General features: G+C 39.1%; 2 protein-coding genes across 2 annotated transcripts in view; both read right to left on the reverse strand.

The window, feature by feature from the left end:
* Positions 1-2,783: 2,783 nt before the first annotated feature.
* Positions 2,784-4,373, reverse strand: LOC134209123 (uncharacterized). The gene has a single exon (XM_062685107.1). The coding sequence runs from the start codon at positions 4,371-4,373 to the stop codon at positions 4,203-4,205; it is 171 nt and encodes a 56-aa protein (XP_062541091.1). The 3' UTR covers positions 2,784-4,202.
* Positions 4,374-4,430: 57 nt separating this feature from the next.
* LOC134209122 (uncharacterized) overlaps positions 4,431-21,412 on the reverse strand; it is a 44,845-nt gene continuing 27,863 nt past the window's right edge. Inside the window, exon 4 of the mRNA XM_062685106.1 lies at positions 4,431-4,571. Within this exon, the coding sequence (XP_062541090.1) occupies positions 4,431-4,571 (141 nt within the window). The remainder of the gene's footprint in view (positions 4,572-21,412) is intronic.

Genomic DNA, 21,412 nt, shown 5'->3' on the forward strand with positions numbered 1-21,412 from the left:
ATGCATATGTACAACATGTGATAGACTTAGTTCGGAAAAGGTATTGGAGGGTAACCGCCCCTTCGGTGGGGTTTGATCCCACGACCCCAGTTCGCATGACAGGTGTTTTCCCTACTAAGCTACGAAGGACCTCCGTCGTCCACCGCAGCTTAGCGGGTACTGATGAAACCAAATTCCCAGCACCAGGTACCAGCCGATCTCTCGCAATACATTTTCAGAACTAACTCTCTCAAATGTATTTTTTGTACACATGTCAACCAAGTAGGATGAGTATTTAGTATTGTCCGGTTCCTACACACTTGCTTCATCAGCAACGGCGCTCAATGAAGTAGGGTTGTGTGAGGTTGTGCCAGTTTGGTCGTCAGATCCCGATGTTGTACATATGCATAATCAAGTTTCAGACATAGTAATTAATTTCCACTCCGGGTGGCTTAATACCCGGCATATAGGCAATTAACTTTGAATGTACTGATCTCGAGTGGCGATCTCTCTCTTCGCTTGTGTGGTCGGGTCGGTATCTGACGACCAAACTGGCACAACCTCACACAACCCTACTTCATTGAGCGCCGTTGCTGATGAAGCAAGTGTGTAGGAGCCGGACAATACTAAATACTCATCCTACTTGGTTGACATGTGTACAAAAATACATTTGAGAGAGTTAGTTCTGAAAATGTATTGCGAGAGATCGGCTGGTACCTGGTGCTGGGAATTTGGTTTCATCAGTACCCGCTAAGCTGCGGTGGACGACGGAGGTCCTTCGTAGCTTAGTAAGGAAAGCACCTGTCATGCGAACTGGGGTCGTGGGATCAAACCCCACCGAAGGGGCGGTTACCCTCCAATACCTTTTCCGAACTAAATCTATCACATGTTGTACATATGCATAATCAAGTTTCAGACATGGTAATTAATTTCCACTCCGGGTGGCTTAATACCCGGCATATAGGCAATTAACTTTGAATGTACTGAGTTTTTTGAGCATTTCTCCGGGAGTTTCACCGGCAGTTCCTTTGAGAAGGAACTCCCGGAGTAATTTCCGGAGGAGCTCCTAGAGGAATTTCTGTAGGAATTCCCGGAGAAAGTATCAGAAGAATTTTCGGAAGAACTGCCAGAGGAACTTCTAGATGAATTTATTGAAGAACTACAGGAAGAATTTCCGGAGGAAATCCTGGAGGAACTCTCGTAAGAACTTCTGGATGAATTCCAGGACAAACTCCTGGAAGAATTCTTGAAGGACCTCCCGGAGGAGCTCCCAGAGAAATTTTCCGAGGAACTTCTGAAGGAATTTGTAGATAAATTCCCAAATAAAGCCTTAATGAACTCCTGAAAGAAAGTCTGAATGAATTTCCGGAGGAACCACTAGTGGAACTCCGGGAGAAATTTTCAGAGGTACAGCCGATGGAATACCCGGAGTTGAATTTCTAGAGGAACTTCCGAAATCCCATTTCCCTTGAAATATTCCTGCCAAATATCCTCAAAGAATCCCCTGTGAAGTTCCTGCAGAGATTACTAGAGGAACTTTTGGAAAAATTCCTGGGGGAGCTCCCGGAGGAACTCCCACAAGCACTTCCAGAGGAATTCTCTTAAGATAGTACTGACATAATTATTGGAGAAGTTCATGAAGGAATTTCGGGAGAAATATCAGAAGGAATTCCCGAAAAAATACCTTAATGCAGAAATTACCAGATGAAATCCAGAAAGTATCCCCAGATAAATTGCTGTTCTTTGTTTATTCTGAAGAAATTCTTGGAGGAACTCTTGGAAGTTATCCTGGAGGAACTCTAACATTAATTTCCGGATGAAATTCTGGAGTAAATTCCGAGTGAAGTCCGGAAAGAATTCTAGGACAATTTCGCGGACAAAATCCCGGAGAAATTCCTGAAGGATGAGAAGAATTTCCGGGGAAACTCTAACATTAATTTCCGAATGAAATTCTGGAGTAAATTCCGAGTGAAGTCCGGAAAGAATTCTAGGACAATTTCGCGGACAAAATCCCTGAGAAATTCCTGAAGGATGAGAAGAATTTCCGGGGAAATTCTTGGACGAATTCTTGGAGAAATTCCTAAAGAAATTTCTAGAGGAATTCTTGAAGGATATTCTGAAATAATTGCGGAAAGAATTCCAAAATGTAGTTCTAGAGGATTTCGGTATTGAATTTATAGAGGTATTCCCGGAAAAAGTCCTGGAAGTTATCCCGGAGGAATTTAAGGAAGAGTTCCTGGAGGAATGCCCGGAGCAGTTTCTTATAGATTAGCAGATGAAATTATGGAGCGAAATCGGAGGATTTCCGTCATAAATTACTGAAAAAACTTCTAGTGGAATTTTGGGAGGAAATTCCGTATGTATTCTTGGAGGAACTCTAGAATGCATTCCTGAAGGAAATGTCGCAGATTTTCCTGGAAGAATAGCCGAAGAAATGTCTAGAAGTAAAACTTGAAGGGAAGAAAAGAAATCTTCAAGAAACTTCCACATGAATTTCCTAAAAAAAAATAGTTGGGGGTTTCTAGATAAGGAGAAATTACAATTACAGGAGAAGGATTTTCAAACGATTTTCAGAGAATTTTAAGGATAACTTTCCGGAGGAATTTAGAAGTTCCCAGGGGAGCTTCTAGAAGGATTTTTAGGAGAATTCTTGAGCCCGAAATGTTTCGAGTTGTTTTGAAATTTCATCTTTCCACCATTTAAGCTGTTTAGATGTAAGCTAAATAAATGAATGCATGTTTTATATATTCCTGCTTGAAAACGAACAACGGCTTTCGGATTAACTTAACCAAAAAGACAATATATAATACAATATAAAAAGAAGAAGTTATTCATACTTCAATCTTTACTTTGATATATTTCATATTAATTTTTATTTGCATGACAATACCACCATGGTTTTATCTTACGCTTTGATGCTTGATCAAAGTATTAAAAACACATAAAAAATAATCATTATTACACTCATTTGTATGGCTGTAGATATGTACCTATATATGCATCGGAATGAATGCGCCCAATTGGGCCTGTGCTTTTGTTCGTTTTAAGCCGTTCCGCTTTTCAAATTATTAAAAACCGTACACGTAAAGGTGCGCTGCCAACGCTTTACCATCGTTGTCATTAAATTAGTAATGAGGTGTGTTTGATTTTAATGTTGAGTGTTATTCTTGCTGCCTTTTATCCGCCCCCCCAGCGGTAGTGGAGGAGCGCGCGGTGGCGACAACCAGCAGCGGCGAGTGCTGAATTGTTGGACGGTGTGGTTTTCATAACGCGAAAATGGCATCAACATGTTCAATCGAATATAGCAACTCCCAAAGGTGTTGCGACTCTCTCGGAAACAATTGTGATAAAAATATGTTTCACTAATTGGTGCTGTTTGATTGGATTTTTTTATTGTCTGCAATTAAAGCGTAGCTCATCAACCAGTTTGTCGGGAAATAATTGACAAAAATACAAATAAATCATAATTAAGTAGAGTTTACTAACAAAAACACAATTTTTCAAATTTTCTTATGCTTCAAACAAATATTTTGTTGGCGACGATATTATAATCTGTTACGGGTGATTGTCTATGTAATGCTGAACATTCGTATAGCTGCTCAAAATTGATGAGGTATCAGATCAAAATACTTTTCGTAATGGAGGCTACATGTTTACGGGAATGTTCGAAGTTGTGCTTCTTAACACCTATTTTCAAATATAAAAGCAAAAAAGTTATCTAAAACACTTAAACTAAGTCAATATTGGATGGAATCAGTTTCTTTTAAAATTCGAGTTGCGATCCGGAAATGAGAGAAAGTACTTACTTCATCCTAAAAAGCGTTTAAAGTACCCCAAGTCTATGATGCTCTTGAGTCAGGATTCGAAGAAGTGAATCTATCATTAAGAGTAGGTTAGGGAAAAGGCAGAACGTTTTCCTAAAAGGAGAAATGAAACTGATTGAGTTCCATTGATTGTGGGTGTTTCCGGTTTAACCCTCTTGAGGATTATGTTCGTCGTTTATCGGAGATTGATGCAAAAGTGAGTTTCTATCGGATGACGAATAAAAAAAACTAAAAAGGAAATCGAATCAGTTTTAGGCATGTGCTGCCGGCGAACATCAACGCTAAGGCACATTTGGCATTTTTTTCGCTGTCCGTTCGAGATTCTAATCTTTGCTTTTTGTGAGACAGACATATGAGGGGAAAACCCATGAGGAAGAGTAAGTTTCTCATAAAACCGAATCAGGCGTAGCTGACTTTCTGGTCGTACGTGTGCTCTCGTAGATCGTTATCGTCCGGGAGTGCGGTATGGCGGAGGCCTAACCTGCCACCGAATCTGAGGATCAGCATGATGATAATCATGATGAACATGGCCAGGAAGGCAACACCCGGATGGATGACAATGAAGGCCATTTTTTGATTCTTTGATTGTGGGTTTTGTACTGTAGTCCTTTAGAGTGGAATCGGTTTTTAAATGTCACTTTCACGTTTGGCGTGTAGCTCGACGTATTCCTCTCGATAGCCGGCTCCTCGTCCGTACTGCTGATGATGCGGTTGATGCTGTGGACGGTGGTGTGAGACGGTGTACTCTACTGGGCGTTCAATGTCCGGCTATAAGAAAAAAGATAAATGAGAAATTAAAAATAAAGACGTTTTGTAAACAAATTGAGTAAGAGTATTGAGGTATTTCCGATGTGGTAATCACGTTAACATTGTTCAAAAATTAAGGCACACAAAAGAAAATGCCGCTTTTTCGAGGTCTAGCAGCATTTTTTTTCTTTTTTCTCGTGAACGTTATTTTCAACTAGTTTTGCAGCAATACTATTTGTATTGCTTATTTAGTTTCCCAAATCATAATTTTAATTATCAAATGCTATCAAGCTATCAAACAATATCTTTTGTCTCAAATAAACATGTTGAATGGTTTGGTCTTAGTTTTGATAGCTATTTCGGTTTCTCTGAGACTTCGGGAACCGGTTGCAAGAAGGCAAGAAAAAGTCTAAAATCTCATATTCAAAATATTATTTGAAAATCAGATTATTTCCATTTTTAGACACTATTACTGTCAGTTGATCTATAAAATTATACCGGGGGTAGTCTATACTGTTGATTTAATATAAATTTGCTCGATTCTATCTGAGAAACTTCATGTAGTCCGAAAAATTAACATTATGGGCAGTGATAATGCACCTTGCTCAAATGATTACTTAGGTTATCATTTCTCAAGGCTCTCAAAGAGATCAGTAAAACTTTTTCGTATGGATCGCCCGATCCACTATAGAGTTGTATTTTCTAGTCCCAATGAAATTTGTGTATGATTTGTCACGATTTTCAATTCCTCTTTCTTTATGATGTATTAACCTACGCCAGTTTCCTTCAATTGAGTGCAAGAAATAGCCATTATGGATAGAATGAGCTGAAAGGAATCATAAGTAAAGAACTTTCAGCAATTTTAATGATTTTCCAGCCTGTTCTGGATGTTTTTATACCTTTCATATGAAGAATCAGCAATGCTCTCGACTCTGCAAAGTTCCTTACATATTTTGCCATATTTTGCGAATAGTAAGAAAATTCCAAAAAAATGACGAGCTCGGTGGAGGAGGTAGTAAGTAAGCAGGAGGTCGTGGGTTCAATTCCAGGCTCGTCCCTTTCCTACTTTGTATTGCTATCTTAGTTCTTTCTGTGTTTCACGTTATACCAAAACGATTCCTACTGTTATAACCTTCCACGCAATCCCAAAAGCTCCCGTGGTACCTATGAGAGGTCGTAGAGTTCTCTGCATCTTTCTTAAGTAGGTGTCCAACAAACCATCCTTCCCCTTCCTCAGCATTCGCAAGGACGTGGCCAGGACAGATCTCGACTATTGGAGAGTGCGTTGCTTCCATCTAAGAGTTAGTGATTAGTCCCAAATCAATATCTGTGGTAACGGATGAAAGTGATGCTACTCTCATACAATAGTCTTGGCTTGTACCACCTACGAATTTGTGCGAACTGCTAAATGCTAATGCTAATGCTAGTAAGAAAATTCAAAAAAAATTCTGCTTATTATTCCGCCGAATACTGCTTATTATTCCGTAAGACCAATTTTAGAATATTGTAGCGTAGTTTGGTCCCCGTAGTTAATTGTACATGCAGATAAAGTCAGTTCAAAAACAATTTTTACTATATGCGCCTCGCAAGTTAGGTTGGGTCGTATTTCCATTATCACAATATGTAGCTCGTTGCATGCTTATTGATATTCAAAAATTGCAAGTGCGTCGTGAATTTGCCATGATATCTTTTATAAACAATATTGTCTCCCATAGAAATGGGAGAAAAATCTAAATCTTTTATAAACAATATTGTCTCCCATAGAAATGATTCCCCACAACTAATATCAAAAATGAACTTTTATGTACCGTCACGACCACTACATCGACATATATTCTCCATAAACTATCATCGAAAAAACTATGCTGAATATGGACCTCTTTTTAATAAATATTGTGACAATATAGACCAAACGATGTCAAGAATGTAGATAAAACACTTGCAGTTTATTTCAGATTTTCATTTGAAACTCAATTGTTTTAATATGAAAACTTCTTCTTCTTCACTGGTATTACATAATATTTGATGATGAAAATATGTTGTGATTTTAAATGTATATTTGAAGCATTCGAATAAACGCAACATTCAATAGATTTCAATGTTATTTTAGATCGCAATAAATTTGAACTGTACTGTACTGTACTTGCTGTACTTGGTGTACTTGCTGTACTGTACTTGCTTTTAAAACTCAGTCAAATTAAATTAAATATCAAATGTTTATTCGTTTCATGGGATTAGCAGCAATTTTACACGACGATGTATATTCAAAACAATTAGCTGTGTTTTGTAGGAATTCCTGGAAGAATTCTTGAAGGTTCTTTACAAACAATTTCTGAAGAATAATTCCTTGAGGAATGTTTCAACCAATTCCTACGTGATGAATCTATATATAATGATACAAAATCACGATATTAAAGAATAAAAAAAAAACTGGTGGTGGAAACTTCAGAAGAATTCCTGGAAGATCTTCCGAAGTAATTTCTGCAAGAGCTTATGAAGGAAATAAGGAAGGAATTCTTAGAGGAACTTCCGGAGAAATTCCTGGAGGAACTTCCGGAGAAATTCCTGGAGGAACTTCCAGAGAAATTCCTGGAGGAACTTCCGGAGCAATTCCTGGAGGAACTTCCGGAGGAATTGCTGGAGGAACTTCCGGAGGAATTCCTGGAGGAACTTTTGGAGGAATTCCTGGAGGAACTTCCGGAGGAATTTTTGGAGGAACTTCCGGAGGAATTCCTGGAGGAACTTCAGAAGGAATTTCTGGAGGAACTTCCGAAGGAATTCCTGGAGGAACTTCCGGAGGAATTCCTGGAGGAACTTCCGGAGGAATTGCTGGAGGAACTTCCGGAGGAATTCCTGGAGGAACTTTTGGAGGAATTCCTGGAGGAACTTCCGGAGGAATTTTTGGAGGAACTTCCGGAGGAATTCCTGGAGGAACTTCCGGATTAATTCCTGGAAGAACTTCCGGAAGAATTCCTGGAGGAACTTCCGGAGGAAATCCTGGAGAACTTCCGAAGGAAATTCTGGAGAACTTCTGGAGGAACATCCTGAGGAATTCCTGGAGGAACTTCCGAAGGAATTCCTGGAGGAACTTCCGAAGGAATTCCTGGAGGAACTTCCGAAGGAATTCCTGGAGGAACTTCCGAAGGAATTCCTGGAGGAACTTCCGAAGGAATTCCTGGAGGAACTTCAGGAGGAATTCCTGGAGGAACTTCAGGAGGAATTCCTGGAGGAATTTCCGAAGGAATTCCTGGAGGAACTTCCAAAGGAATTCCTGGAGGAACTTCCGAAGGAATTCCTGGAGGAACTTCCGAAGGAATTCCTGGAGGAACTTCCGAAGGAATTCCTGGAGGAACTTCCGAAGGAATTCCTGGAGGAACTTCCGAAGGAATTCCTGGAGGAACTTCCGAAGGAATTCCTGGAGGAACTTCCGAAGGAATTCCTGGAGAAACTTCCGAAGGAATTCCTGGAGGAACTCCGAAGGAATTCCTGGAGGAACTCCGAAGGAATTCCTGGAGGAACTCCGAAGGAATTCCTGGAGGAACTCCGAAGGAATTCCTGGAGGAACTTCCGAAGGAATTCCTGGAGGAGCTTCCGAAGGAATTCCTGGAGGAACTTCCGGAGGAATTCCTGGAGGAACTTCCGAAGGAATTCCTGGAGGAACTTCTGAAGGAATTCCTGGAGGAACTTCCGAAGGAATTCCTGGAGGAACTTCCGAAGGAATTCCTGGAGGAACTTCCGAACGAATTCCTGGAGGAACTTCCGAACGAATTCCTGGAGGAACTTCCGAAGGAATTCCTGGAGGAACTTCCGGAGGAATATCTGGAGGAACTTCTGAAGGAATCCTGGAGGAACTTCGCAAGGAATTCCTGGAGGAACTTCTGAAGAAATTCCTGGAGGAACTTCCGAAGAAATTCCTGGAGGAGCTTCTGAGGTAATTCCTGGAGGAACTTCAACAGGAATTCCTGGAGGAACATCCGCTGGAATTCCTGAAGGAACTTTCGAAGGAATTCCTGGAGGAACTTCCGAAGGAATTCCTGGAGGAACTTCCGAAGGAATTCCTGGAGGAACTTCCGAAGGAATTCCTGGAGGAACTTCCGAACGAATTCCTGGAGGAACTTCCGAACGAATTCCTGGAGGAACTTCCGAAGGAATTCCTGGAGGAACTTCCGAAGGAATCCCTGGAGGAACTTCCGAAGGAATCCCTGGAGGAACTTCCGAAGGAATCCCTGGAGGAACTTCCGAAGGAATTCCTGGAGGAACTTCTGAAGAAATTCCTGGAGGAACTTCCGAAGGAATTCTTGGAGGAGCTTCCGAAGGAATTCCTGGAGGAACTTCCGAAGGAATTCCTGGAGGAACTTCCGAAGGAATTCCTGAAGGAACTTCCGAAGGAATTCCTGAAGGAACTTCCGAAGGAATTCCTGAAGGAACTTCCGAAGGAATTCCTGAAGGAACTTCCGAAGGAATTCCTGAAGGAACTTCCGAAGGAATTCCTGGAGGAACTTCCGAAGGAATTCCTGGAGGAACTTCCGAAGGAATTCCTGGAGGAACTTCCGAAGGAATTCCTGGAGGAACTTCCGAAGGAATTCCTGGAGGAACTTCCGAAGGAATTCCTGGAGGAACTTCAGGAGGAATTTCTGGAGGAACTTCAGGAGGAATTCCTGGAGGAATTTCCGAAGGAATTCCTGGAGGAACTTCCAAAGGAATTCCTGGAGGAACTTCCGAAGGAATTCCTGGAGGAACTTCCGAAGGAATTCCTGGAGGAACTTCCGAAGGAATTCCTGGAGGAACTTCCGAAGGAATTCCTGGAGGAACTTCCGAAGGAATTCCTGGAGGAACTTCCGAAGGAATTCCTGGAGGAGCTTCCGAAGGAATTCCTGGAGGAACTTCCGAAGGAATTCCTGGAGGAACTTCCGAAGGAATTCCTGGAGGAACTTCCGAAGGAGTTCCTGGAGGAACTTCTGAAGGAATTCCTGGAGGAACTTCCGAAGGAATTCCTGGAGGAACTTCCGAAGGAATTCCTGGAGGAACTTCCGAAGGAATTCCTGGAGGAACTTCCGAAGGAATTCCTGGAGGAACTTCCGAACGAATTCCTGGAGGAACTTCCGAACGAATTCCTGGAGGAACTTCCGAAGGAATTCCTGGAGGAACTTCCGAAGGAATTCCTGGAGGAACTTCCGAAGGAATCCTGGAGGAACTTCCGAAGGAATCCTGGAGGAAATTCCGAAGGAAATCCTGGAGGAACTTCCGAAGGAATTCCTGGAGGAACTTCCGGAGGAATTCCAGGAGGAGCTGTGGAAGGAATTCCTGTAGGAACTTCCGAAGGAATTCCTGGAGGAACTTCGAAGGAATTCCTGAAGGAACTTCGAAGGAATTCCTGAAGGAACTTCGAAGGAATTCCTGAAGGAACTTCCGAAGGAATTCCTGAAGGAACTTCGATGGAATTCCTGGAGGAACTTCCGAAGGAATTCCTGGAGGAACTTCAGAAGGAATTCCTGGAGGAGCTTCGAAGGAATTCCTGGAGGAACTTCCGAAGGAATTCCTGGAGGAACTTCAGAAGGAATTCCTGGAGAAACTTCACGAGGAATTTCTGGAGGAACTTCAGGAGGAATTCCTGGAGGAACTTCCGAAGGAATTCCTGGAGGAACTCCTGGAGGAACTTCCGAGGGAATTCCTGGAGGAACTTCCGAAGGAATTCCTGTAGGAACTTCCGAAGGAATTCCTGGAGGAATTTCCGAAGGAAATCCTGGAGGAAATTTCGAAGGAATTCCTGGAGGAACTTCCGAAAGAATTCCTGGAGGAACTTCCATAAGAATTCTTGGAAGAATTTCCGAAGGAATTCTTGGAAGAATTTCTGAAGGAATTCCTGGAGAAACTTCCGAAGGAATTCCTGGAGGAACTTCCGAAGGAATTCCTGGAGGAACTCCTGGAGGAACTTCCGAAGGAGTTCCTGGAGGAACTTCTGAAGGAATTCCTGGAGGAACTTCCGAAGGAATTCCTGGAGGAACTTCCGAAGGAATTCCTGGAGGAACTTCCGAAGGAATTCCTGGAGGAACTTCCGAAGGAATTCCTGGAGGAACTTCCGAACGAATTCCTGGAGGAACTTCCGAAGGAGTTCCCAGAGGAATTCCTGGAGGAACTGCCAAAGGAATTCTTGGAGGAACTTTCGGAGGAATTCCTGGAAGAATTCATCTGAAGAAATTCATCTGAAGTCAATTCAAATCTGAAGAAATTTCGGAGAAACTTTGGCGCTTAAAACGAGCTAACGCCAACAAACGCCGCCGCCGATTATCAAGAGCTTGGCGCCGCCGACGGTTAAATTTCAATCGGCACACAGGTCTAGTTAAGGCTACTACTGTAATAACTTGGTCTCAAAATTGATTGACGACACAATAAAAAAATAAATTAATTAATTAATTTGAAGCACCTTCAATCAACTAAACTTTTCCATCTTACCTTTGAGATATAACATGCTATTGGAATATAAAATATTGCACATTTTTAGGATAGGATAAGGCAGAGATCGGAAGAGTTTGGCATTTCATCTCATAGCTCCCGTCTTCATCCTATCAAAATTAAAGCAATGAAAAGGAATTTGATTCGTTTCTCATTTTTGTATTTTTTTTCCAGTAGTGAAAACGCATGTGAACAAAAAGATTGGTGTTGTATTTCTTTACTTGACGAAGAGACGAATATGTCCAGTCGGATGGAAAATGGAACAGTTTCCCTACATCTTACTCACTGTTTCACTAATCTGGGGAAACACCCACTTTGAAAAAAGGGATAATCACATTCACCATTGCCTCGATCCGGGCAAACGCATTATTTTTGTTTGAATTCACCCACCCACCAAATTTCACCCACCATTATCTTATATCTTATATTTCTTAAGGAGGGATAGTTTTTTCTTTTTATATCTTTATTAAAGAGACTTTCAGCCCAAGGCTGGCTCAGGAGGGATAGTTCTTATACAAGACAGGAGTGTGATTTCAAAGATAAAATGATATTTAATTGATAAAGCAATTGAAAATTCAATGCTTTCAATCGGAATTGTGTTACGGTTTGTTTTATCTTACATTAAATTGTGCATGTACCATTCCTGCATGTTCTGTGTTTGGACCTGAAGATAAGCAATAAAAATTATAAATAGAGAAATTCCAAGACACAGACTTTATATTGCTGGTGCCACATGGCAGAAATCAATTCAGGGTGTAATACCCTAGATGAATTTGAACTATGTATACAACGGCTTGGCTGCTGTAGACAAAATACAAAACTTAATAAACACACATTTGCGGGATTTGAAGTCCGAAACCACGTCATATCTTGCAATTTAATCTATGGATTTCCCCAGGAAATCCTCCGGAAATAACTTCGGAGATATATCCAGAAATTCCTTTGGAAATTCAATAAAAGGAATTCCAAAAAAAAATATTTTGTTTTCGGATTGTCCTTTGAAATCTTTTAGGAATAAAATTCATAAATTCTTTTGAACATTCATTACAATACTCCTTCAGGAATATTTACATAAAATGTTTTAGGATTACCATCGAAAATTCCTTTAGAAGAAATCCTTTGGAAATTTCTTTAGCTCTTTCTTTGGAAATTTATTTACTAATTTGTTCGGGATATGTTTTATGAAATCCTTCAGAAATTCTTTTGAATATTCCTCCAGGAATAATTAGGAAAACTATGACAGGAATTCCTGTGACATTAGTCCAATTCGTAATTCCAATTCCAATTTACGTAAAGCCAAACGAATTTTTTTCTTCAGAAATTCCTGCAGTAATTATTCCGTAAATTTCGTTGGGAGCATTTTTTAAGAAATTTATTAGAGAAAGAAATGGAAAATATTAAAGGAATTTTTGGAGGAGTTTCTGGCTGAAATTTCAAAGGAATTTGCAGATGAAATTTTCGAGAGCACTAAAAAGTTCCTGGAATTCTTTAAGAAATTCCTGAAATAATTGCTGAAGACATTTCTTTAAAAATGTCGAAGGAATTCCTTATCCAATTTGTGCAATTAGCCGAAGTATATTCTGGAGAAATTCTGACCAAGAATTGCGTTAATTCGGCCAGGATATTTCTTACAAGTTCTCGAGACGCAAGTATTCCTTGAGGTTTTTTTAGGTTTAGGTTTTCCTAAAGAAATTTTTAAAGCAATATCCTGATGCATTCCCAAAAGAATTTCAGGATCTATCCCCTAAGTAATTGCCTAAGAATTTCCCGAAAGAATACCTGAAGGAAACTCCTGAAGAAGTGTTGGAGGATTGTACAGAGAAATTCAAGAATTTCGGAAATTCCTTCGGAAATTTCTTAAGAAATTCGTTCAGAAATTCCGAAACGGAACGAAATTTCAAAGGAACTCCAAGAAATTCTTACTAGAGTTTTTGAAAGGATTTCTCGTGAAAGTACTGGAAGAATTCTTAGAACATTCCGAACTACATTTCATTTAGGAAAATCTTTGGACGTTCCTCCAAAAATTTAGTTAGAAGCTTTTCAACTCCTTCGAATATTTATTTGATAATGTTTTGGGCCGTAACTCTAATGAATCTCAACAGATTGAACTAGAGCATGGCGGCTGCAATATTAAGGACTTTCATGATGTTGCCGAAATCTTCAACGAGTTCTTCAGTAGTGTCGGACCCCAGCTAGCCTCCCGAATACCTATCCAGCGAGATTTCAACAAATTCAGAAGCCTACAATCTATCAGGAACTCCATTTACTTGATTCCCACAACAAAACAAGAAGTCATCGTGATAATTTAAGAACCGGACAACAACAAAAGCGCTGGACTGGATGGAATTCGTGCATCATTTCTAAAAACCCATTACGACTTTTTCGCTAGTATCCTAATGAATGTTTTCAATGAAAGTACAGATTCTGGTTCCTACCCGGACTATTTGAAAACCGCTCGTGTGATTCCCATTTACAAGACAGGTTCTGAAAAGGATCCAACTAACTACAGACCGCTGTCTGTTTTATCGGTTTTCAACAAAGTTCTCGAACGGCTTATTGTGGTCAGGTTGACTAATTTGCTTGGACTTCATAATATCCTGTATCAGCACCAGTACGGTTTTCGCGCTGGCTCTAATACGTTGATTGCAGCCAGTGAACTGGTTGATGAAATTTACGATGCAATGGATAAGCGTAAGATAGTCGGAGTCGTCGATAGTCGATTGACCATAACATCCTTCTCCAGAAACTCAATATCTATGGAATCAGAGGAACAGCAAACAGTTTAATACGCAGCTATCTGTCTGGCAGAAAACAATTCGTATCTGTTAATAAATTTACTAGCGGATACAGAAGTTTATCGGTAGGAGTACCACAGGGTAGTAACTTAGGCCCACTTTTATTCCTACTTTATATCAATGATCTGCCGCATCTGCGCTTGCATGGAAAACCTAGACTTTTTGCCGATGACACCTCTATTTCATACATCGGTACTAACGCTGACCAGCTCGTCAATTCAATGAGACACGATCTGGAAAAACTTCAGGAGTTCTTTTCGGAGAATCTGTTATCGTTGAACCTGACCAAAACGAAGTATGTTTTATTCAAGTTGATAGTTTCAAACACTTGGGAATTACACTTGACTCCACGTTGTCTTGGAATAATCACATCAGTACACTACAGAAAACTATCAGTTCAACATGCGGAATATTATGGAAAATATGCAAGTTTATACCATCGAAACATCTAATGCTGCTTTATCGCGCGTTCGTGTAATCGAAAGTCTCTTATCTAGTTTCCATATGGGGTGCTGCAAGCAAAGCAAAGCTCAAATTGATTCAGACAACACAAAATCGTTGTTTGAAGATCATTTATAAGAAGCCGAGGCTGTATTCCACCTTTATTCCGAGGCAGCTCAATCAATATTACCAGTTGCTGCCTTGCGAGATTTGCAAATCCAAAAACTGCTCCACAATCCAACAGCGCTTCACAATCAACATTTTCATCGCAGTTCACACCGTTACGAAACAAGGAACCCTCCAACCCTAACTATTAGTCGCCCCAATACCGAATACGGGAAAAAATCCCAAACATACTACGGTAGAACAAAATACAATGCCCTTCCAGTATCTATAAGATCCGAGCGAAATCCTCACATTTTTAAAATAAATGTAACATTATGGATTAAAAACCCAGATTAATCCACCTAGCAGTGATGATGCCTTTCTCGTGCATTATAAAATATATTGAAAAAATCACATTAGAAAGGTCAAAAAAGCTCTTTGGGGGAATAGATCACATTTTTTCGATCATTTTAATATTTTTGCCTTGCCACCATTCAAAAAAATTGTTCTTTGAATTTTCAAGGGGACCTTTGGGGAAAAACAATTATTTTTCAATAATTCCGAAAAGCAATGATCGGGCCCATTTCCAATAGCAAACAATTCCCCGTCGAATGCAACTTGTTGCGAGTAAATCGGATAATTCTAAGATCTAAAAAGTGTGCCTACAAAATTTGTACACATACACAAAAAACAGACGCCACCTGAGTTTGTCGAGCTGAGTCGATCGGTATATAACACTATGGGTCTCCGGGCCTTCTATCAAGTTTTTTAGCAATCATATAGCCTTTCGGTACAACTTTGTTGTACGAGAAAGGAAAAAATGCATATGTTACAAATATGCGATCGTGCGATAGTACAATGATTAGCGATAGTAAATACAATGATTAGCGCAACGGCGCGTTTTGAAAATACATATGGATTAAAATTCGATATGTTTCCAACTTTCCTGATTCCCACGTAGTGTTTTTCATCAATGTAATATTAAAGTTCAATAATACTAGTTGTATGTCATACATTGATTTTGCATCCCCTTGTGTAATAATTGTACAAGTACATTTGTGAAAATAAAACCAACAATTCACATAAATATAAATGAAAAAGCCGCATAATATGGAAATAAGGAGGTGTATTAAATCACCCATATGCCCAAACTACATCATCATTCCACCCAAACCAACCAAACCACCCAAACCAAAAAGCAGCTAACTGCACGCCTCTTCTTTCCTTCCAAAGCATGAAACAAAATGGCAGCAAACGTAACGAGCGCACGAGAAAGCATGTACGTAGGTATGCGATTTTTATTTCCAACGATGAAACTTTTACAGCTGTGTTGATGCGAGCGGATGAAGTCATCGGCTTCGGGTCTCTAGCGCGTGTGTGTTCGTCCATTAGGACTTGTTCAAATATTACGTAACGCGAAAAACGTTGTTTTTGGGAACCCCCCACCCCCTCGTAACAATCCGTAACAATTTTCAAAACCACCCCCACCCCTATGCGTAACGCGTAACAAATGCTATTTTTTGGAAAAGATCTTAATTTTAGTAGAATTTGAAGGACGGTGCAATAAATTATTATCTATTGTTTATTTCATGCTTTTTAAAAGATAATGAATATTTTTTGAATTATTTTAAATATTTTTTCTCTATGCAAATAACTTGTTACGCGTAACAATATTTCGAAAGACCCCCACCCTCTATATTTTGCGTAACAAAGCGTAACCAAAATTAAACAAACCCCCACCCCCTATTGCGTTACGTAATATTTGAACAGACCCTTAGTTTTCGTGTTCCACATTTGAAGCTTTGGAAAACTTTGCTTGAGAGGTTAGCATCATCAATAAAGCACGAAAGAAGCAACACAAACATTCATGCTGTCAGTTATATACACGGTGCGAAATTCATTCACCGCATGCAGAAATGCTACACCCTTAATTTGTTTTACTCAATATTGTGCGGATACTTGCTAAGTTTATTAAAGTTTATTAAAGTGTTATTTTAATCTCCAGGCTATGTTCAACACCGTACTTGCTAAATGGACACGGTCGATTAAAGTAGCTGTTCCTTAAATAGATCGTTAAAGTAGTCGCTAGATTATTCGCTGTTGGTTTGAGCAGGCCAGAGTATATGTCAAAAAAAATTAACCAGCAATCTGCGGTGTATTGTTCGAAATGAACGTTTATCAGCAATGGACTTTCTGCTGTACTATAGATCTCGCATAATTTATCAAAGGACCTAAGTAACATTTTTTCATGAATTAATTTGAGTACTGCAATCAACAGAACAACATGAAAGCTATTGATTGCAGTATTCAAATTAATTCATGAAAAAATGTTACTTACGTCCTTTGAAAAGTTAAGCGAGAATTCATGAAAAAATTTACTTAGGTCCTTTTGAAAAGTTATGCAGGAAATGTAATAAAATGCGTAAAGCCAAAATAGAACTTTTTGGGAACTTGCAAGTGTTCTGATTGTTTAAGTTGACTTTTTGTAAATTTATTGGTCAATATTTAAGAAGTGCAGTTAAAAGAAAAGTGCATACTTAGTTTTTTCAAATTTGATTCAGACTATCTTTTGAAAAGGGTCAAACTTGTTTTTACTGATTTTTTCAAATGGATATAATCGAAAAACTACAAAAAAGTGTTGTATGGGTGACTATCGCAAAATCAGTCAAACTTTCTAATAAAACTTTTTAAAAAACTCAAAATTGAACCCTACACTAAAAAAAATCGATTTAAAAAATTAAAAGTCGATTTGCAAAAAAACGACCTTTTCGATTTGGACGAAATTTTGTCTCAAGATAGGTGATTATGTTCCCTACCAACCGTCCATACATTGCAAGCTGGGCACTTTGAAGGGAAAAAAAATTTCTTACATTCCGACAAGAAAAAGTTTTTGTTAGAAAAACTTTTTTTCCTTAAGAGTGCCCAGCTTGCGATGTATGGACGGTTGGTAGGGAACATAATCACCTATCTTGAGACAAAATTTCATTTAAATAAAAAAGGGCGTTTTTTCGCAAATCGACTTTAAAATTTTTAAACTGATTTTTTTCTGTGTAGGGCTCAATTTGGATTGTTTCCGATATTTTCACTAGAAAGTTTGACTGATTTTGCGATGGTCACCCATACAACACTTTTTTGTGGGATGCGTCGTTTTTCTATTATATCCATTTGAAAATATTAGCAAAAAATTTCAGCTCTTTTCAAAGGATAGTCTAGATTAAATTTGGAAAAACATTTTTGTTTTCATTTCGGATCATCTGGTGATTTTTCATTTCTCATTTTTCATTTCTTACTTCTTACTTTCCACTCCCCACTTCGCACTTCTCACGTCTCACTTTTCACTTCTCACTGCTCACATCGGCCCATAGGGAAAGAAATGGCAGAAATGACGCTTAACTTTTAAAAGAACATATGTCACCTTTTTCATGAATTAATTTGTGTACTGCAATCAAAAGCTATCATATTGGTCTGTTGCTCGCAATATTAAAATTCATTCATGAAAATATGTTTCTTAAGGTCATTTTGAAAAATAAACGAGAATTTTCAGTGTATACATGAAATCTTAAAATAGGTACTTTTTAACTCATTAATGGGTTTCTATGTTTCTTTGTGAAGTTTTTTCTTCCGTGTAAGCTGTGTATTCTATGCTGTCAGTGTGCCGGTTTCGAATAAATTGTGTCTTGGGAGAACATAACCTAGAAAATCGATAGCTTATTTGTTACGAAATAACGATGTCTCATAACTCTTTGAATATTTACTATTTTTTGAGAAGTGCCATCATTATGAAACTCAATAGTGAACAAGAAGAAAACATTCCCCATCGAATGCAACTTGTTGTAGCAAAATCGATTCAGGTTTAGTACTAGAAAAATTGGCTAATGTTTCAATGTGCACACACATACGCACACACACACACACACACACACGGACACACACACGGACAGACAGACATTTGCTCAGTTTGTCGAGCTGAATCGAATGGTATATAATACTATGGGTCTACAAGCGCTCTATAAAAAGTACGTTTTGGGAGTGAAATGAAAGCCTTTCTGGTACAACTTTGTTGTACGAGAAAGGCAAAACCACCTTGAAAACTACATACTGTAGACCAGCGAATCCAGTGCAATACTCGGAAACCATTTTTTAAAGCTCCCTTCAAAGAGATATCTTAATCTCACCGGGAGCTTAAGTTCTTCGAGCACTCAACGTTTCAAAAACAAAAATCGCCACCAGTTTCTGTAACTTACTAATGTGAGAAATACGATTTTATACTTTTCATCCGCCTTTACAGCTCGCCGCCGCCCATCGCCACCCACCGCTACCCGCCACCTGCCACCCACCACTTGCCACCCACCGAGAAAAGATGAGAGGTTTTGTGCCTCCTAGAGGAAAAAGCTTGAAAGGAGCTTACCTCCAGGTGGTTTTCCTACTCCCTGAGAAAACAGTACAAATAAATTAATAAATAAATTTAAAAACTCTCTCGGGAATCTCTCCATAAATTCATTAATAAATTCTATTATGAATCATTTAGAAATTACTTCAAGAGTTTCTAGAAAAAAATCATCGGGAATTACCTTTAATATTTCCGTTAGAAATCATTACAAAAAATCCTTTAGGATAATATGAATTTTGTATGGTTTTACTAAAAAGGAAGTTCCCAAGGAATTTCTAGGTAAATTAACAAAGGCCTTTCCAGCGGATTTCCGATTTTCAGGATGAAATTCAGAAGATATTAATGGCGAAATATTCTAAACTATTCCAGGAGGGAATTCCCGACGTGGAAGAAAATATTTAGAAGTCTGTGAATAGTGGAAGAAAATGGAAGAATAATAGTCTTTTAACCATTTAGAAGACATTTTCGAATACATTCCTGGAGAAATTTCGGAATGAGTTCTAGAAGAAATTGAAAGGTTTTAAGATAGATTTATCAAAGGAATTCTTACAATTAAATAACGGTGGAATTTTCAACAGAATTTCCAGAGCAATACTAATTGGATTACCAATTCCTAGAATTTCTTCTAAAATTCTCTCGAAAAGAAATTTAAGAATTCCTTCGGAAGTTTCTTCTGGATGAATAAAAATTCTTAGAAAATCAGTTATTTTTTACAGGACAATTTTGACGTATATAATTAAATTTCAAAGAAATATTCGATTTGGTGGGTCACGTGTTCTATCGTGTCCAAGCTTAACTCTGCGGAGGCTGAGACCACTCCGGCTTTAAAAGGATTAAATGAATAATAACAGTTTGGTGTGACAACAATCAGAGCTTGCTATTTTCAAATTTCAATTTCCAATGAATTTTCTTTAGAATCTTCACCTCAAATTCTTCTGATTTTCCAGGAGAAAGTTCCACGGTAAAATCTTTTGAATTGCGATGGTATATAACGCTGTGGATCTTCGTAATTCCATGAAAAAGAGCGTTTTTGAGGTGATCCTCCCGAGTAGCACAATTCAGATCGATTTGGTTGCAGGAACTCATATATGACTGGATTTGGTCGTATATAGGTCACAGTAACTCGTGTATTTGAGGTGATCCTATAGACTTTACGTACACTTATGGGTCAAACACAATGGATACGTTTGCGTGCGGTTTTACAGTTTCCCCATGGGAAAACTGTCAAAACGCACGCAAACGTATGCATTGTGTTTGGCCAATTAGTGTACACTGAAAACCAAAACTACCCAAAAGTGGGTTGTTTGCACTCAAAACCGTAGTTTGGGCCAATAACCCAAATTTGAGTAAAATGACTTTTCTGGCACTACGTATAGTTTGCCTTTAATCCCATGTAAACAATTTACCCAAAGCTAAGTTTAATTTATCCAAAGCGGTCCTTGATCAGCCCAAAATAGAGAGTATTGAACTAACTCAAATTTGGATTATTGGGCTGAGCAACTTCGGTGAGGTGTTTGCATCTTGCTCTAGTTTTGATAGCAAGCATGGGAAAAAAAGAGAAAACTACCCAAATTTGGGTAAATTTTTTCTGCGATATTCTCATCAGTGCGTATATTGAACTCAAAGTTTGGGTTGATTTATCTGTCCGTGTACGAGATCGTTCCGGAAAGTACTCGCTTGGTACATTATACATATTAGTGTTAAATTGTGCAGACCTTTAAAACATTGTTAACGAAAAAATCGCGAATTCAATTCCATGGGTTCATACAAATAAGGTAATATGATGATGTCTGTGATGCATGATAAATAGTACGCCGTTATTCACGAATCAGATTATCGCTTGGAAAATTAAATGATACCCATTCGAACACATTTTGCATTATGCAGATGTTCAAGCTATCATCCACCGATATTAAACGGCATCAGCTTATTCACCTGCACGATGCACATAGAGCCTCCGAATCGCGCTAAACTGATCCCCGAACGAGCACACACGAGTACGATACGCAATTATTGTAAATATTTCATGGGAATTGCTGTTTTCCATTCAGCCATGGGCAAGCTTTCCCCCTCGGAATATGCGTCCGTTGGTTCCATGGCCACAGCCAGCCACTCGCAGAGGACGTCAATAGTGCAAATATGCGCCTACTCCAATGAGAAATTCCTCCCTCGATAAACCAACCGACCGATGCGAGAGCAGTACCGACAACGACGACGACGGCATGTTGATCCTGTGTGCACACGTTGGAGGCTGAGGGTTTGCATTGACTCTGTGTGCCAATCGACGCTGGGACTTCAAAGCTTTCGGGAGGCTCAATTTTACATCGAAGGTATTTTTGTGGTTGATCAAATTGATTGCCCGGTGTTTCATATGTTGGGAAAATATGCGATGGCCTGGCAGTTGTTGCTATTCATGGCGAGTCGCAGAGGGTAAATCCTAAAAGTTTCGATCCTCAATTTCTTCGCATTTATTAGCATTGGTGAACTGTGCTAGGGTGAACAAATACTTTTTGTTTTTTTTTTTGGAAATGCTATGATAAGAACGTAAAGTACAAAATGGATTGGAAAGTACAAAATGGATTGAAAAATTACTAAATATCTTAAGAATGTAAAACGCAAGGGAAACCCATTTTTCGTCAGGATCCCCGTAACATTGTATCTTGGTTAAGAATATCTTC

This window comes from Armigeres subalbatus, chromosome 2 (genome assembly GCF_024139115.2).
Source record: "Armigeres subalbatus isolate Guangzhou_Male chromosome 2, GZ_Asu_2, whole genome shotgun sequence".
In the NCBI taxonomy this organism is placed as follows: domain Eukaryota; kingdom Metazoa; phylum Arthropoda; class Insecta; order Diptera; family Culicidae; genus Armigeres; species Armigeres subalbatus.

Bases quoted from the DNA above. Each gene is read 5' to 3' on its own strand.
- LOC134209123 (XM_062685107.1), bottom strand. From the start codon at position 4,373: ATGGCCTTCATTGTCATCCATCCGGGTGTTGCCTTCCTGGCCATGTTC.